General features: G+C 38.5%; 1 protein-coding gene across 2 annotated transcripts in view; it reads left to right on the top strand.

Moving 5' to 3' along the window:
* The window catches only part of LOC121736353, a 77398-nt gene that overhangs the window by 41083 nt on the left and 16742 nt on the right, over positions 1 to 19573 (top strand). For both annotated transcript variants that reach the window (XM_042127496.1, XM_042127495.1), the window contains exons 2-8: positions 6094 to 6627; positions 11441 to 12123; positions 15459 to 15595; positions 16039 to 16172; positions 17245 to 17380; positions 18452 to 18558; positions 19429 to 19562. In XM_042127496.1, the coding sequence (XP_041983430.1) occupies positions 6130 to 6627; positions 11441 to 12123; positions 15459 to 15595; positions 16039 to 16172; positions 17245 to 17380; positions 18452 to 18558; positions 19429 to 19562 (1829 nt within the window). In that variant the 5' untranslated portion in view covers positions 6094 to 6129. The remainder of the gene's footprint in view (positions 1 to 6093; positions 6628 to 11440; positions 12124 to 15458; positions 15596 to 16038; positions 16173 to 17244; positions 17381 to 18451; positions 18559 to 19428; positions 19563 to 19573) is intronic.

Genomic DNA, 19573 nt, shown 5'->3' with positions numbered 1-19573 from the left:
GTCTCTGACATCATGGTTCGCCGGATATTAGGGACCATCCATATTTTATGACTTTTAGACCCCTCCTCCCCCTTGTCACAGGTGGTCACATTTGTGATAGGTAAAAATCGTGCTCGAAGGTTCCGTTACATACACCGTAATGTAACGGAACCTTCGAGCCGTTCGAAGGTTCGAAACAAACACATCGACGGGTGCAAAGTAAAAAGAGTCATCTACAAAACAGCAACTTTTCAGGAGAGCGCATAATAGGAAAAAATGCTCACATTTTGTCAATTTCCGATCAAATTTATTGAAATTTTCATCATTGTTTCATTATTTATTAATGAATCCACATGTATATTTAATTTCTTCTAATTATGTTTAATTTACGAGATATTGTAGTTGTCTGCATCTACATTGCGCTTGAAAATATGACAACTGAGTTAACTACCACTTGGTCGTTTCTACGTGGGAATTAAAAATTATATTTATTAAAGTATTTTTACCGATTACTAGTACGATTATCAGTAACTACGTAAAGTGTAACACTTTATATTATTAAAATTATTATTAAAAGTAAGTTATATTATTAAAATATGTAGTTAAACGTTTTACATCTTAAACACACCAAGTTCAGAATATAATTGCGTAGATATCTTTTTCTACGTTGTCGATTCGGTGCAAGGTACACGATTTAGAAGGAAGTTAAAATATGAAATACTAGCTTTTGCTCGCGGCTTCGCTCGCGTGAAATTTGAAAATCGCGTAAATTGCAAATATTCCCGTAAGCTCCCTTAGAAACATGATGTTTTTCCAAGACCAAAAGTAGCCTATGTTACTTTTCATCCTTTCAATTAAGTTTATGCCAAAAAACAATACGATTTGTTTCTTCGTTAGAGCGTGAAGGAAGGACAAACAAACAAATAAATAAATAAACATATTTTCCCATTTATAATATTAGTATGGATATACTTAGGAATCATTCATTTACTTTCGTAAAAATCGTATTTTCTCACAACAAAAATGAAATTCTGTGTCAATACTTTAATTATTTTAAACTAATTTAAAAATTATTCAGTATCATTATCAGTACAGGAACTATGTTGTAAATTATTATAATTTAGGCAGAGGCTTATTAAGTCTTTGTACTTGGCACTTGTAAGCATGATGGGTTCATTATAACATCATAAGCATCGCCGGACGTTTTACACCATCGGAGGGGTGCATACGATTTTTCAGAACACAAAATGAAATTTTATTTCAACGATTTCTCAATTGCTTCTCGTGATCACAGAGATCCCAAAACCGGTCAAAGATAAGTTAATAGAAAAACTTCGCGAGAACTTGCAAATGCCGGGATATGATGTTACGCAGGTTGCAATTTACCATTTCTGGACTGATGTAATTGTTTACCTAAATTTTGTCGTAATTTACGTCTCGTATCAATACACGTGTCTTTATTTCTCAATCGCCTTTTCTTTAGATCAATATTTAACTGACGTCTTTTTCTACCGTTTAACGAGGAAGGCGTAGAACATTCACTTGATGCCTCCACTGCCGAAGAAGCATCAATGGTGTTGTCTATAGAAGATTTAAAGTTTGAGAGGGACAATATACTCGATGGCCTGCTTGAGTTAATAAACTCAAGCAGGTCATAGATTATATGAGATCAAAGTATCTGTGACCTGCTTGAGTTAATAAACTCAAGCAGGTCATAGATTATATGAGATCAAAGTATCTGTTTAATAAAAAAGAATATATAATATTTTGATCTAATACTGATAATGGACGCGGCGGACTTGAAGTGATGAACTGTATTCTGAGGGTGTTGGCGTATTTGTTAATTTGCTGAGATCGACAAATTTTCAAAATCATTTTATATTTCAGACTGAGAGTGAACTGGTGTGACTGGCCTAGAGTATTCAGATCATGGGGACTTATCTTACAAAGTTAACTTATATTCATTTGTCTTCATCGGTGACACATCAAGGTTTTCTATAAGATGTTCAATAATTTCATCGGGCAACACAGTATTTTGCTCGATAAATCTATCACTTATGTTCTGGAAACTTTCAACTTCTTTAAAAAGTCGTTTTGGACTTTCTGAACATGAAAAAACAGTAAAAAATAACAGTAACAAATTAGAAGTCAATTAATATAGCTAACAATAAGAATTAACATAAATAGGTACTCATAAACATAATAAACAATACTAATTTGCAAAAGTAAATTGAGACATCTAAATCACAATCGCAACGTAGAAAAAGCTATATGGCAGATAGCCGCTTATGCCGCATAACATGACCCCCGCGCGTCCCGCGTATAGACGACCAGCGGTAGTTATCCGCATCTACATCGTGCAATTTCACAAAACAAGAGTAGATGTCTTCTTTTACGTGACAAAAGTACCAAAAATAAGGTGATATTTGAATTTTTGTTTTTGGTATGTTGTAGAACATGATATTTTAAGCTAGTTTCTACAAAAAAACGAAAAACTCAAAATTGCAGATGACTTTTTTTACTTTGCACCCGTCGACATATTATGAAAATGAAACATACAACAGATGAAAATGAAACAAACATTATACAATCGATAATCAAAATTATCGATTGTAATCAATTAATCATCAAAATCTATGTAGTGTATTTTTAAATAATACACATACCAAAGAGCGGTATTCACGTTTTTATATTTAGGCGTTCGTTAATCGATAAGGCCTGCGCGTGTCCATATTTCCCTCGAACATTATGTAGTGTGTGGGTTTTTTTGATGAGGGGATTTGAACTTGAAGTCTTGTATTAGCCATTATGAGGATACACCAGGGGCTAGAGAAATGAAAAAAAAAGTACGTGTAATATCTATAGCTATCTCCCTTACCTCAAGCTTATACCGCAGAACGCGATAGAGACAACTGCAAAAAATCTAGAAAATCAACGATTCGTTGTCCCCTGATTCCTTCTCCAAAACTTAACCGATTTAAGTACTTTCATTAAAGATTAAATAAAGGCTTGAGCTGTGTTCCTATGTTTTATTTTTTTTGTATAATCTAGCCAAATCTGTTTTCTGGATGTTTGAACACAGCGAAAAATCTGGCCATTTTTTTGGGTTTTTGAACGTTCATATCTTACTTAATAATTAAATTATGAAAAAAAAGAAAACATAGGGACATTGTATTAGTGGCCGTAGATATTTAGGAAAAAAATTATAACTCTACTAGCATTATCCAGGGAGGAAACAGGGGACAACGTTTGTATGGAAAAACGGCGGTGTGTACTCCTCTTATGGTTCAAGTTATATATTGAGTTATAAATATAGGCACTGGGCTTATTATGCTTAAGTAATAAATGTTAAGAAAGAGAATGTCATTCTTGAAAAAAATATGTATTAAGTACTTATTATATACTTAGGCATTTTTACGTTGCTCAGCTGATATTGTAAGTAGATAAGTAATTGTTTTGGTTAAAGTATGACAAGCGAAGACTTGGGTGTTTTTTTTAAAGGTATAATTATGTAAGTTAATAAATTATTTGGTACGTTGCAAGGTTTTGTTCAAATTATAAGGGAATAAAATGAGAAATTGCCCTGATGCTACAAAAACTTGGTTGTCCCTTTTATCCACCTACGTCTTCAATTCTTACATACAAGCAGTAGACCAAATGCCCAGCAGGTCGTTTCAAGTGATTCATCCAAAATCAATTAAGGTTTTGTTTTGTTATACAAACTCAATGAGATCACTACTCACTAGTACCTACAGTGTGTGCCATGAACCAATGAACAGCTAACTCTACCAGAATGTTAACACAGATGGGTTATTTATACATGGCAGCGGCCGTGCGGAATTTTTAGCGACCAATCATCTGGAACGATTCTATTGAACGCTCTATAGAATATCACGTCTCAGGTCGATGACTGGACCAAAATAGATGAGGCTTTGATTGGGCAATGCATTACGTAATGTTATTGGCTCAAGTGCAGAAAAAGGACGTGGTGACTGGTGATTCAATTAGCAAATGCTGTCCTCAAGGTTCAAGTGGGTAAAAAATATTTCGGTGAGCGAAACCGCATGCGAAAATAGTTAGGAACTAAGAAATATCTCTTGAGAAGTCATTTTATGAAACCGATTATATTCTTATTTGTTAACGGTTATATAAGTTGCCATTTTACCAGTAATATAGCGTATGACCTACTAAAGATGTCTATTTAAATTAAACTGTTTAACTAATCCCATAATCCTAAGGGTCGGTAACAGCTGATGGAAGTAAGAGTAATGCACTATACGCTTACATTTGAGAAAAAGTGGCCTTCCTTTTCGTTACTGTTCACTCTATTTCAAATCCTGATGAGAAGATGCACCCTCAATTTTGACACCAGATAATAGTTATACTTAATAACTTTAAGTTTCCTAATTGTTTTTCTTTTTTCACTTACAGTGGAACATTAGTCTAATAGATAAGTTGAGAATGGCGAAATATAGAGATAAGGGTCATAAAAATACGTGCGATAGCTCATTAGATTCGGGAAGACGTCTAGAAAAATGTATCGGAAGCGTGTATTAGCACACAAAAAATTGCAAAAGTTATAAGCAAATTAGGTTGCAAAAAAAAAGGTATTATGTTTTTTGTTAAAAACTCCAAAACTATTAATATTTAAGAAATTAAAAAAAAGATTCTTAAAAAAGAGGAAATTTATAAACAATAAAATATTGTTATTAAGAAAAAAAAATTGTTTCTAAAAATCATAATATTTACAAGAGAATAAAGGTAAGATTTTTTTTAAAAAAGCATCGAAATAGTCAATTTTTTTATTAGAAAATGGTGGAAATTTTTTTTTTTAGTTAATACATGTCCTTCATTGATATGAAATCAATTACGTTATAATAAATGAAACAACTTTTTTTTTACAATATTACTTGGATTTCTAGTTTTTTGTTCATGTTAAAAATTATTTTAAACAAAGTATTAATTTTTTTTTACTTTTATGGCGTGATCTTGTTAAGTATGTTTATATCAAGGGCTCCACGAAGTGAAAAATTTTACGAAAATTATTTAAACATTTTTTTTAAAGTACAACGAGGACGGAAGTTCGAAAAAATTTCGTTAGTTAACATTTGTGTAATTTGTTGAAAAATTAACTTTAAGTTAAATTTTCAACGGGAGCAAATTCTTTGAAGTGTTCGGAATACACCATAAGTTTTTAAAAATTTTAAATTAACATTTAATACCTTTCAAAAAATAATCTGTGTGACGTGCTCGGTTTTGAAGCTGCGCGCGCTACCTAAAAATGCCGCGCGGAGGCTTACTTTCAGCGTTAAATTAAAATTATAAATAATAGAGATAGAATTCCGGGAGTTGGGATTTTTTTATGGAAACTTCCTCTTCTTTAAAAATCATTTTTTAAATTTCTTAAATATTAATAGTTTCGGAGTTTTTAACAAAAAACATAATACCTTTTTTTTGCAACCTAATTTGCTTATAACTTTTGCAATTTTTTGGTGTGCTAATACACGCTTCCGATACATTTTTCTAGACGTCTTCCCGAACCTAATGAGCTATCGCACGTATTTTTATGAATCTTATCTTTATATTTCGCCATTCTCAACTTATCGCTTAGATTACATGGCCCAATCACAAACAATTTACAGTCAAAATTGCTGAGGCCCTGTCATGTTGACCTTTCGAAAACGCAACGAATGCTGTGCTATTAGTGCTCGCCTCTGGACAAATATTCGCTCACTTATATCTAATGGGTCAGCATAATTGTAGAAAGTCAAAATCATCAGACGATCGAGCCTGATTAACTTAACCGCTGCAAATCCATTACGTACATGCGAGCTCTGACGTCAATGCGTCTAATAATACTTTCACGAGACGTTTTACGTTTTGTTTACGTGGTGATAACAGTAAATCTGTCTAGCTTTTGGAGGTCGAGCTTCGATCTCTCACGATCTCGTAAAAAAAATCGTCGTTTTTCGTCACAAATGCAGCGCCATTCGCGTCGTCGTCGGCCGTTGACCGTCTATCCGTTCGAATTTCGAATGACGTCCGCCATTTCGTGCCGATTTCGCGGTCCGCCATCTTGTGGACGAAAAATAACAGCGGTTTCGTTTGTTTCAGATGACCGGGCGAGGTTAGCAGTGCCTTGCGTCAAATATGGGAAGCCAGAAGATTTGCGACGTAAAACCCGACGCAGCGATGGCGGAACATAAGAAATCCATAAAGGAACTGCTCAAAAAACCCTTCCAAGCTCTCTTCCTGAAAGACAAGAAAGAAAAAGAGAAGAAGAAAAATGTGGTAGAAAAGGCCCCAGTTAAGATACATGTCGACGAGATTTTGGACAACTTTAAGAAGTTGGAAATCGATAAGAAAGATGAGGATTCGAACGACGAAGAGGACGAGCTCAAAAATTTCGAATACAAAATTATAAAAGACGAAAGAAGTAGTGCGAGAATAGACTCTCATTCCTCTGAGGACAGCGGTTTCGCTGACAAATGTAGTGACTCGGAGGAGGAGGAGGACAAAAAAGATGATACACCAGAAACAGAACAGAAGAAAACTAAAAAGAAACAAACAGTAGTCTTGCACAGGGGCCCCGTTAAGCATCGCGTCGCGGACTTCACACCACAAGTTCACCCTTATGTACATGAACAGGTATGACTTTTCATAGAGATTCTTAATAGGGAGTCCACACCACCGTTTTTCCATACAAACGTTGTCCCCTCTTTCCTCCCTGGATAATGCTGGTAGAGTTATGCTTTTTTTCCTGGATATCTATGGCCACTATTAGCATGTCCCTATGTTTTCTTTTTTTTCATAATTTTATAATTAAAAAAGATAAGAACGTCCAAAAACCCAAAAAATGGCCAGTTTTTCCTCTGTGTTCAAACACCCAGAAAATAAAACTGGCTAAAATATACAAAAAAAGTAAAACATGTTTGTTTTGGAGAAGGAATCAGCGGACAACGAATCGAAGATTTTCTGTTCTGTTGTTCTCTCGCCCCTGGTGTATCCTCTTAAGGTAACACGAGCAGACGGTTCGTATGATGGTAAGCAATTTCCGCTAACATTATAGGGGGATACACAAAATGTTAGGAAAAGTTGAAAGCCTTGATTTACATTCTTTTTAGGGTTCCGTACCCAAAGGGTAAAACCGGGACCCTATTACTGAGACTTCGCTCGTTGTATGTCTGTCTGTCCGTCCGTCCGTCCTGTGTATATCTGTTGCCGCTATAACAACAAATACTAAAAAAATAAAATTGAGGGGGCTCCCATACTTACAACAAACGTGATTCTTTTGCCTTTTTCTGCTCGATATAAATAATGGCAACAAATAGGTAGGTACTTGAAATTATTACAAAATACTCAATTATAAGTATGTGTAGGTACTAATTAATAATTAAGGATTATTTTTCTACCAACATTGGTCTAGCGACCAATGCCACCGCTACGCTGCTTTGTAGTGGCGTAGAAAAAAATGAAACCTACAGCCTAGGTCAGGGGTCGCCAAACTTATTTTGTCTACTGCCTATTTTGGGAACAAATTATGTTTTAGCGTCCCCCATTATTTCAATTTAAAATGCATCCAAATTAAATGAAATCACTCCCAAACCTCTACACCACGCCCCATTTTTTTCTGGGTTTAGGCCTGCCGCCTGCAGCACCCACGGGGGCGTTATCACTTATCGCCCATTTTTGGAAAGACTGGCTGAGGTCATAAAATGGCATTTTAATAGACTTTGTTGGTCGCGTTCTCATGCTATGCGGCAAAAATCGGACAGCCACCTTTAAGAGCGCTTATTTAATCTGCATAAAGGTTCCTCAGAGGAAAAATAAGAAATAATCCATCTTTTACCTTTTCTAGAATGAAATCGACTCGGCCGGTTCTGCATAGGGCTCAAGGTCTGTGCATCGAGCAATGCATACTGATGAAGTTATTTTAGTCGTGGCTAGGTTGCTACTAGTTAGTTTAATCTAACTAGTAACTACTATCTAGCGACTACTAATAATGCCTTCCACACCGTTTTCGGTGATGGTGGTTTAGTTGAAACTAGGCCAATTAGGCAGGAGCAATTTTATAGTGCCCAAGTATGTGCGCAGTACACGAGAGCACTCTCTATTCCTTTACTCTCATAACCCGGTGGTACGGACGACCGACACGACTGGCGAGAGATCAGGCGCAGGACCTACTTTTACATGCCCATCCGACGCATGGATCATCTTACTTGTCAGAAAATCAGGTGATCAGCCTGCAATGCCCTAACCCAACTTGGAAATAACATATTTACAACGCGGGAATCGACCCCAGACCTCCGAATGGCTGGACCACGGAGGCGTCCTACGTACGAGTGGTAATTAGTAAACTATAAAGGCAAAATACTTAAGGGCTACTTAATTTAGGGGGCTTTTGGTAATTTACTGAAAAGCTATTCTGTCAAACGCCACAGCCAAAGATTTTACGCTTATTACGTCAGTCAAAATGGCCCCAAATTACGTTTTTTTTATTTATTTAATTAGGGGCCGTCTATGGGCTCTGCGCCCATATGCTTTTTTTGCTATTATTGTATTGTTTTTCGCAAATTACGATTAATTACCCCAAATTACGTTAAAGTTGTACTATTATCTATTCTGTGGTTAAAGTTGGGGTCTTTTATTTTTTCATCGAGTAATGAAAATAATGATTCAGGAAAACAGCCATTTCACACAACGACCAACGTACAAACTACCGGGTAGATGTAATTTATTTCATTATTTTCTGGACCTCTGTGCTCACAGCATAAAGATCACTTATTAAAACTGCGATGCTATTTTCCAAATAACCCTGATCAAACTGGGTACTTAGACAACTTTGATTCGATAATTTTAACGACGAAAATTGTCATAAATAGGGACTTTACAGCGCGTCCCTTAAGAGGGTACACCAGGGGCTAGAGAAATGAAAAAAAAGTACGTGTAATATCTATAGCTGTCTCCCTTACCTCAAGCCTATACCGCAGAACGCGATAGAGACAACTGCAGAAAATCAACGATTCGTTGTCCCCTGATTCCTTCTCCAAAACTTAACCGATTTAAGTACTTTTTTCATTAAAGATTAAAGAAAGGCTTGAGCTGTGTTCCTATGTTTTCTTTTTTTTTTTGGATAATCTAGCCAAATCTGTTTTCTGGATGTTTGAACAGAAGAAAATCTGGCCTTTTTTTTGGGTTTTTGAACGTCCATGTCTAGAAAAAAGAAAACATAGGGTCATTGTATTAGTGGCCGTAGATATTGAGGAAAAAAATTATAACTCCACTAGCATTATCCAGGGAGGAAACAGGGGACAGCGTTTGTATGGAAAAAAGGGCGGTGTGGACTCCTCTTAAGTGTCACAGCTGTCACTGTGTCACACTTGCGAACTTTATTGTCAAGTCCATTCTATATTTTTATTTTCGAACTATGTAGATTTATTATGATTTATGACACCTGCAACTCCTTTGCGCCAGAAGGTGTTTATCTCGCGGGAACCATACATTTTTTCGGGATAAAAGAATCCTATGTCCTTTTCCGGGACTCAAAGTATCACCATACCAACAGCAAAATCGGTTTAGTAGCTTCTTCGTGAAGAGGTAACCGACAGATACAGATACATCACACTTTCACATATTCGCGGCGAAAGCTTTAGATCTTTCACATTTTCAATACAAACTTGTATGGATCTCTTAATACCCCAGAAAATCCTATTATGCCAATTCATGGCGTTTTTCAATAAAAAAATCTGAGTTTGTACTTTCCTGACTCTGCCGAGATTATCGATAGCTATATCTAAGTGCCCAATTTTGATAGGAAATGTACAACAAGAGTTTGCCACAGGATAATCCTGATTAGAATAATAACGTGACAAACAGGAAAGAGTTTTATTATCGCCTGGGGTTTTTGCGTCGCCAAAATGCCACGTGATAAGAGCGTGATGGAACCCATAAACATATTTGGCCCCTGCCCATATAGTTTTTATAGTAAGAACTTATTTGGGTTTATCCCCATATTACGTCGTCATTAAGGGGGCGACTAACCCTAAAGTGTCGATTTTATAATTCATTTTTATACTTGAAAATAAGCCCCGAATTGTTTCATTTTCTAAATTTAGATACTAGATTATATTTCCGAGAATTCGATCTGAGCAAAAACACGTTATCTTAAAAAATTTTCTATAGAAAAAAATCACAAAGATGCATCTAATTTTTAAGAATTTATTCATTTATTATTGCCATAACCGTGTATGGCAATAAATGAAAAATAAGTTAATATTTTAATAATTATTTTAAAATAAGTTAATATTTCAACACATTGTATAAATGAAACTTTTTAATCGGGACTTAACGCGACTTATTTAAGTAGTAATGCTACTACGAGTACATACTTTTTCTCGACGTTTAAAATTCTATCATTGAGAGATCGACCTAGCGGCTTTTTAAAATGTTGTATATTTATCGAGTTATTGAGAAAAAACTAATTTGGCGATGAATCCGCGTCGTTCCTTTTCACCTGACATATGAAAGACGGGCGTGAGTGTGAAGAGAGAAGGACGATGTTTGATTTTTGGGGTTAGTCGCCCTCTTAAGGGCATACCAAATGTGACAATACATATTGTTATTATTTAAAAAAGCGTTACATGGGAAGGGAAGGGAGTTCAAAAAATTAAAATGCAAATCATATTATGTCGAATAACACAAGAATCACGCCGGGCTCCACCTACTGTACTGTTTGATGTTTATACTGTGACTTTGTTGACAACGCTACCACCGGTTTCGAGTACATTACAAGTTTATATCAGGTTTGTGAGTCAGCGCATAACATAGAGATACTCCTCTGATAACTGCAGTTCAGAGTTATATTTCCTCTATCAGGTCCTTTATGCCGAATGTATAAGATCTATATTAATTGTAGACTGCGACAGAATATACTGCAACTAAAATAAGTGGTGATCAACATAACCCTGTTATTCACTGGGTTTGGCGTAGCAAAATATGGAACAATAAAACCATCATTCAACATTGAACATTCCACCATGAGTTGAGTAATGCCTGGTTTCTGAAAGATGAACCTTCAGAAACCAGGCTTAAGAGTTAAGAGACATTTGTACAGATACACACAGGTTTAAGTTATTCTGATACATCATATTATCTATCGCTTAATATTATGATGTCACGTCATTCAAGAACCAGAGAAAGAAGGGTTTGAAAGCATTAGTCGAATCTGGATTCTGGAATGACCCATTTCCCATTGGCTTATCAGACTACACACTCGAGTAAGAGTTATTAGTTACAGTCTATAAAATCCGCCATAAATTATAAAAGCCTCAATAAATCATTGAGAGAGAATAAAACCAATTATATCTTTATTCAATGGAATTCGATATAACCATTAACCCACTTCCAAAAAGGCATATGCCATCAATTTACCTACATTGAATGTTATTTTCTCAACTTTCAGATAAGCCAAATAAACAGACAGACCTTCTCGGGCGGCCAAGTTATAGTCAACCAGAGCATTCAACCACCAATAGACGAGGTACTCAAAGGGGTAGACATTAACGTGAGGATGTTCGAACAGAAATCCAACCAGGAGAAAGCAGAAGACTGGGACATCGCCCAGGAGTTCCTCAACATTCAGAGCTACCAGGAGGAACCCAGAAGCGACCCAATACCCTTCGACATAAATCACTTCATCAACGACACAAAATATATCCCGAAACCGGAGTACCACGATGGAAAGAACTCTGTGTTCCTCACTCCACCGAGGTCAGAGAACTCCCTAAGCCCGATTTCGGACACCCACAATACGTACTATCCCACCACAGACTACACCATGTCTCCAGACATGAGCATAGAATACGAGAAGTACCAGGAGATCACGCCACTCGAGGAGTTTCCTAGCTGCGTCACGGACTTCGAGAAGGTGGCGGAAACGAAGCCGGAACGCGCGTCCATGACGATGAAACAGTTCAAGGATATGCAGAAGGAGATAGCGAGTGGGTTCGCCAAGATGGAGTGCTGTCAGGAGAACAGGAAACCCTGCAACGATGTCCTTAAAGAGCACATACGTAAATTGAAGATCGATGAGAGGAAGGACCTCTGCTTGAAGGTTGCGCAGATGGAGATGGAGCATGTTCATGGGTAAGTGGTTTACAAATTACCTCCATCAGCAGGCTTAGCATAACAACATTAGAAACGGGAGAGAATGGACATACTGACAGACTTAAGTGACAAAATGGCGGATTACCTTGTCAATCTGTCACTTCGTATATTCTTCCATGAAAATAATCAATTTTAATGGTGACTATGCTAAGCCTGCTGTTATAGTGTATTGGCGTATAGGCTCTAGAATATAATATATTTATTGCATGATGTGTGTTGTTTAAAGTTCTTACAATATTATTTATGGGTATACAATATACATGGATCCAACATTCTCTATTCATCATCATTATAATATTTCCGTCGTAAGCATAGGCCCTGTTTGCTCCCATAAACAATATTTCGGACAGAACTATATGTTTTCTGTTTTAAGGCTAGGCCCTGTCTGGTCCATTTACTATTTTTGAGCGGTAAGGATAGGCCCATTTAACCTTACCATTACATTTCTGTCGTAAGGATAGGTGCTGTTTCAGCTAAAATGTCTCCTAAACCCCTAAAGTACAGGTCATAAACATTGTCCTACAATCTACAGTCTACACTATGGTCGTCTGAGCCTCAAACAAAACATCCGCGGGTAATATCAGTGATAAACTGAACTCAGTTATCACTATGACAATTCGTGTGTGCTGTACAAGTAGTATTTTTTACGTCAATGCGTATTTTCTTATCTCTTAACCGACTGTCGAATCAGCCGGCTAAGAACAGAGGCTTGGTAATACTCTTCGTATTACCAAACCTCTGTTCTTAGCCGGCCCCTAAACGATTAATTTTATTGCCAAATATTACGAATCGTGCAATAATATTAACGGTTTAGGGTTTATACTGAACAAAAGCTCCTTTCAATATTATTGTTGTATAATTAAATGTATCGTTTAATATTATTGTAGGTGTCGGGGCTGCCTTATGTCCCTTAATACCAGTGTACTCTTAACTGTACGTTGGGCTAACGAATTGAGGCAGCGCATTGGGCCAACAATCAACGTGTCATTCTGTGCTATACAGAATAATTTATGGCACAGTAGGCCTCTACGTTGGCCGTATGCGCTGGCTCATTTGGCATTTATAATATTAGTATGTATGGCTTTTCCAGTGTATGTCTACTAAAAAAGTTTAAACTGCGTAACTGTAAACACAACGACTTTCCGAGCTATGTAAAAAAGTAAAAAGTAAAAAACCCCTTCTGTATACAAATAATAATGTAGTCGAAAAACCCATACGCCTAACACGCATAACCAGATTAGTAATTCAACAGGCGTTGAGCTTTTTATGACCACCATGTTTAGAACAATTGAATACTTTAGTACTTAATCGTGGATGGGAAACCCCATGGTAAACAGCAGTACTTAGGTAAAGCTTTGCCGGTTTTTTACCCAATTGACATACATGAATTGAAAAAGATTTTTGAAGTGGCCCTGTTTATATAAGTAAGGATCACTTGTAAGTACTCAATACCCCCTTGGCTCATAAAACGATGTAAGTAGGTAGCATGAATGTAGTCACTCAAAATGTTATCAGTTACAGCTAAATGTGTAATCCAGTGCCACTTATGTACAATGTTCTTTTATCTTGTGTCTTTTAGTCATATCCCTCTTAGCTTGAACTAGTTCATAACTTCAAGATAAATACATTGTAAGAGTCTATTGACTGCTAGTATCAAGAGGATCCCTCCTCCTCTAGTCGTGTTACCCGTGGTTGAGGGTCGTGACCTTTTATGACCTTAATTTCTTTGATGTTATACCAGCTTTTCCTACCTTCGGCCACTCGAAGAGCGGCGTAGACGGTGGACTCAAGTGTGTTGCAGATTTGATCGGACCAACGCATGGGACTGCGGCCTCGTGGTCTTCTTCCCTCAATCTTGGCAGTTACCATGAGTTTTTCAAGGTCCTTTCCTTTTTTTTGGCTATGTGTCCGATGTATTCTAAGATGCGTTTGAGGCAGATGGATCCAGAGGATACTAGAGCAGAAATGTCTCCGTTGCTACCATTAGCGTTCTAACTTCTGCGGGTCATCAGTTCTTGTTAACTTCTTCTTACCATGGCGACGTAATTTCTGTATAGGAATTAGGATCGAAACAGCGTCCCCAGTCCCTACTCGCTAGTATTATTTTCCTACGTTTCACTTGGATTATAGAGTCAACGTGTCCGATGATCGTGCGGTATCTGCATCCGAGTTAGGAACAGGAACCAATGAGGATTATAATATCCTCGCATTAGTTATCGAACACAGTGTATAATAAAAAAAATATCCACAGCCGAACTTAAAACCTCCTCGTTTTTTGGAAGTCGGTTAAAAATAAATAGTTTTGCCCCGTGCGAGTTTCTTACGGCATGCAGCGGGGCTAAAATGGTCGCTTTGAAGAATAGGGATGATGACAAGGTCAAAGATTAGCGAATTTTGTTAATAAAATAAAGAAATCACGGTGAAAAATAAGTGTTCCCAAAATTACAGCTCTATAGCATTTTTATTTTTTTTGTTATGCGCCTTCAAAGTTAGATAATCAAGTCGATTTTTTTTTCAATTAAATTTCTTAATAATTGTATACCAATCGATAACTTATGCAATTAAAAGCAACTTTTGTTATGAAACCACTTTCATAAACGCAATATTTGATATACCTATCGAACAAAGTTGTCACCCGATGCGTACAAACTACGAAAGAGTGACGTCAGTCTTTCGTAGCACTTTGTATGGAGCGTTTCGGGCAGGTCTATTTTATGAGATGTTTGAATTGTCATATCTTGGTGAATTTTTAAGCTATCAGAGTCGTTCTTTCAGCGATGTTTCTATTTTTTAAGGGTCCTTCAATTACCAATAAGAAAAAAAAGTAGTCATCTAGCCTATTATGATATGAATCATAATAATTATTATAACTCATTTTTCTAAAATCGCAAAATGCAACTCTGCTTGCAATTCATTTCTGTATTTTTGTACTGACTTGACATTTGTCAGTTTGACAGTTTTGACATTTGCTGAATTGATTGAGAGGAATTGCTAAATGTGACCATTTTAGCCCCGCAGTTCTCGCCGGGTTAGTTCCCGAACCGGTGGTAGGCATCATGTAAGACATTCTGAAAATATTTATTTTAAATTTATTCAGAAATAAACCAATATTGATTTTTGAAAAAAAAAAATTAGAGAAATACAATCCTCTATCTAGTCGTGTTGTGATTAGTTATACACTGTTCAGGGCTTGCGCGTGTTTAGCGTCATGGCTGATGGCACTTGCGATGCATTGAGTAAGCACTCAGGAACCAGTGCAATAAGCAATTAGGTAATATGGCTTTGAATAATAAGACCCCGTGTGCAATTCCCAGAGTGCTGCAGTACATCCTGGGCCAGCTGTCGTCGGGGTCGGCGGGGACGGCGGACGAAGACGTCCAGCTCGCCCTCCTCACGCTCATCTGTGAGAAGGTGCTCGCGCTGGACCCCACATTCTTCGTCAACGAACAAGGTATGGGGAACGCGGCGATAGCTTGCTACTCGGTGACGGATGGCCATGTCCGGAGAGACTGTCACCGGCAGTATTTCTGGACCAATACGACCTGCAAACCTTCAAGAAGAGAGCGTAATCCCTCTTAAAAGGCCGGCAACGCACCTGCAGCTCTTCTGATGTCCATGGGCGACGGTAGTTGCTTTCCATCAGGGGACCCGTTTGCTCGTTTGCCCATTATGTTGATACTCCCCACTCAGTAAAAGCACAAGTCCTGCCATGTGTCAATCACCCGCTCATGGATCTAGTTCGCATACGGGTGACAACATACTCCTAGACGCTGTTGCCCGCATGACAGGAAAAGATCTGTGATATTATGATCGGAAGCGGGCAACTTTCATTCGGACCAGACCAGATGACACACATAAAAGGAAAAACGCTATAAGTGTTTGCTCTGTTCCCAGGTTTTAGCCTGCTCAAGACGGCGGTGTTCCGGTGTCACGGGCGGCCGCTGCTGACTCGGTACCTGGTGCAGTGCATCCGCGTCGTCACCCGCGCTGACGGTTACAAGAGCACCAAGGGGCAGGTCTTCCATGAGGTATGTGGTGTAGCGAGCCGTAAAGGCCAGGAAGAAATCTTCATTTGTGTCAAGCCCTTAACTTCTTGGGGATTCGATTCGATTTCTTCATAATCTTTTGTATCCCTGTTATATTATTAATGATGGTTGAATGATGAATGGCCTAAAAGTATGATACTGTGCTTGCTTAGTATGGGTTGCACCAGAGGCGTAGTTATAGTTAAGGTTAAGAGGAGTCCACACCGCCCTTTTTTCCATACAAACGTTGTCCCCTGTTTCCTCCCTGGATAATGCTAGTAGAGTTATAATTTTCCTGAATATCTACGGCCACTAATACAATGTCCCTATGTTTTATTTTTTTTCATAATTTAATTATTAAATAAGATATGAACGTTCAAAAACCCAAAAAAATGGCCAGATTTTACACTGTGTTCAAACATCCAGAAAACAGATTTGCCTAGATTATACAAAAAAAAGCAAAACATAGGAACACAGCTCAATCCTTTTTTTAATCTTTAATGAAAAAACTACTTAAATCGGTTAAGTTTTGGAGAAGGAATCAGGGGACAACGAATCGTTGATTTTCTGGATTTTCTGCAGTTGTCTCTATCGCGTTCTGCGGTATAGGCTTGAGGTAAGGGAGACAGCTATAGATATTACACGTACTTTTTTTTCATTTCTCTAGCCCCTGGTGTATCCTCTTAAGGTTATCGTCAAATATGGCGTCCATTATGGACTTTTATTTAGGGATTTGACAGTTCATTTGACATTTTGTTATGGTTAAAGTTATAGTTAAAGTAAGTTGTTATTTAGTGCAACCCACCCTTAGCTTATGATATGAATGAAATAAAATTATCAAGTGGTTAAAAATATTGCCTATAACAGGGCTTTTCAATTAGGTACTATGTGCTCTAACAATATCAACATTCAAATTTCAACTAAGTTATCATTTTATAATGCTAAAACCACTCGACAAATTGTGCTGTTTGTTATAATATGCAGATCTTAAAGACGCCCAAAGCTTTTTAATGGCTAATAATCCTGACATTCAGGCTTAGATTGTGATGTTAAGATTAGCATTTCGCCACTCTAGGTGGACGCGCGCGGCGACAACGTGTTGAGCGCGTGCGCGCGCGCGGGGGACACGCACGCCGGCGTGCTGGCGGAGCTGGTGCGCGCGCGCCCCGCCGACACGCCGCTCTTCGACGTGCACCACGTCAACGCTGACGGTGAGTGTGACGTCAAAACTCCCCACAGTTACAGGTTGTTGGGACATCATGAGTAATTTAAAGCTATATCCCCCAGTCACAGCGGCCCTAAAACCTAGAGATTGCGCTAAAGCCGTGTCATGTCCTTAGATTGGTTTAGGATCGGGCAAGACGATTACGTATTTTAGCAGATATTATATCCTGTCGCGTAGTTGTCGTGCAATCGGTTGCTATAACTTGAAAAGCTTTCTATGTAACATATTATGTACGGCGACAAGTAAGCAACAGTCGCAAGATACGTAATTGCCCTGCAGGCTTGGTCAGGACTTGGAGTTTTATTCTACGACAGAAATACGACTTTATTGCATTTATAGATAAGTTGACTAAGGTGTTGTTTCATCACTTCCTGATAAGTGCCGGATAGGTTATCCACAACTTATCTGACGCTTACTCCATACTCTGTCAGATAAGATGTGGATAGCCTATCCGGCACATATCAGGAAGTGGTTAAATAGGCTCTAAGTGTTGATAACCCAAATTAATAGCAACAGTAATTTTGGACTCCAAAACGAGGACAACCTCAGATAACAGCAAATAAACTTATGACAGTGGCACAATGATAATAGTATAACATCATTGCAGTGGCAATTATTATTCATGCCAATGACCATGGACGTACCGAGGAGGGGGCAGGGGGGGGGCTGAATCATGTTGACGTCCCTACTAAGTATATTATCTAGTACTTTTATGTATAAAAATTAAGAGAACGAATTTTTGCCATTTGTTTGCAATAAAATATTTTTGTTACTAAAAATTATCTACTACGCGGCACGCACTCTGGAACGAACTGTCACCAGCAGTATTTCCGGACATATATATATGCGACCTGCAAACCTTCAAGAAGAGAGCGTGTTCCGTCTTAAAAGGCCGGCAACTGCGGCTCTTCTGATGTTGCGAGTGTCCACGGGTGACGGTAGTTGTTTTCCATCAGGTGACCCGTTTGATCGTTTGCCCCGTTATTTTATATATTAAAAATAAAACTCTTGAATTTTCTATGTAGAGTGTCCAAGTAATCGTGTTATCTGTGGTCAGGCTACACGGCGCTGCACATAGCGTGCATGGAGCACAGCGAGGCGGCGCCGCATCTCCACACCGTGCACGTGCTCCTGCAGCACGCGAACGCCGACCTGTGGAAGGGGGTGAGTGCTGGACAAGTGGTGGTTTAAAACTGGAAAGTTTTTCAAAACCGACAGAATCGCTAGACTCTATTGCAGTGTTTCAACCTTTTTAACCGATTCCAAAAAAGGAGGTTATCAATTCGATCCGTAAGTATGTAATATTTCCAGAACTGCCCAGTTTTCGTATATTAGTCTAAATCAACGACTGAACAAATGTGCCAAATTTCAAATTTATCATAGCCATGCTTCGGCACGAATGGGCCGGCTCGACCGGAGAAATACCACGTTCTCACAGAAAACCGGCGCGAAACAGCGCTTACGCTGTGTTTCGCCGAGTGAGTGAGTTTACCGGAGGCCCAATCCCCTACCCTACCCTATTCCCTTCCCTACCCTCACCTATTCCCTTCCCTTCCCATCCCTACCCTCCCCTATTACCCTATTCCCTCTTAAAAGGCCGGCAACGCACCTGCAGCTCTTCTGATGCTGCGAGTGTCCATGGACGACGGAAGTTGCTTTCCATCAGGTAACCCGTTTGCTCGTTTGCCCCTTATTTCATAAAAAAAAAGGCTTAATAACGCTGCGCTGTTCTATTGCATCGTTATTCGCGAGCGAGGTAAATATAAATTTGTCTACTGACTTCTAGCTTGTCTCTTACATGGCATGACATGTGAAAACAAGATGCCAATATTTTCATGTTGTATTTGAAATGAAAAATATCCAACCCGGTAATCCGGTGAGCAGTCATAAGCTGATCGCACATTAGTCAGCACCGTGCGCGTCAAACGCACCGCATAGTACACGAAATGCGGCGCGTACGGTGCGGACGAATGTGCGATCACCTTCATGAACCTATTTCTAGAACAATAATTTTAATTTGATGTTATATTTCAGGATATAAAGGGCGGCGACACGGCCGTCCATGTGGCGGTGAACGCGGCGGGGTGCTCGCTGCCGCTGCTGCTGCTGCTGTTCAGGCCGCTGCCCCGACCGGAGTGGAAGCGCCTGGCGCACGCGCACAACCGCAGGTACTATAATT

The sequence above is a fragment of the Aricia agestis genome, chromosome 19 (assembly GCF_905147365.1).
Source record: "Aricia agestis chromosome 19, ilAriAges1.1, whole genome shotgun sequence".
In the NCBI taxonomy this organism is placed as follows: Eukaryota; Metazoa; Arthropoda; class Insecta; order Lepidoptera; family Lycaenidae; genus Aricia; species Aricia agestis.
This window is presented reverse-complemented; position numbering and strand designations above follow the sequence as displayed.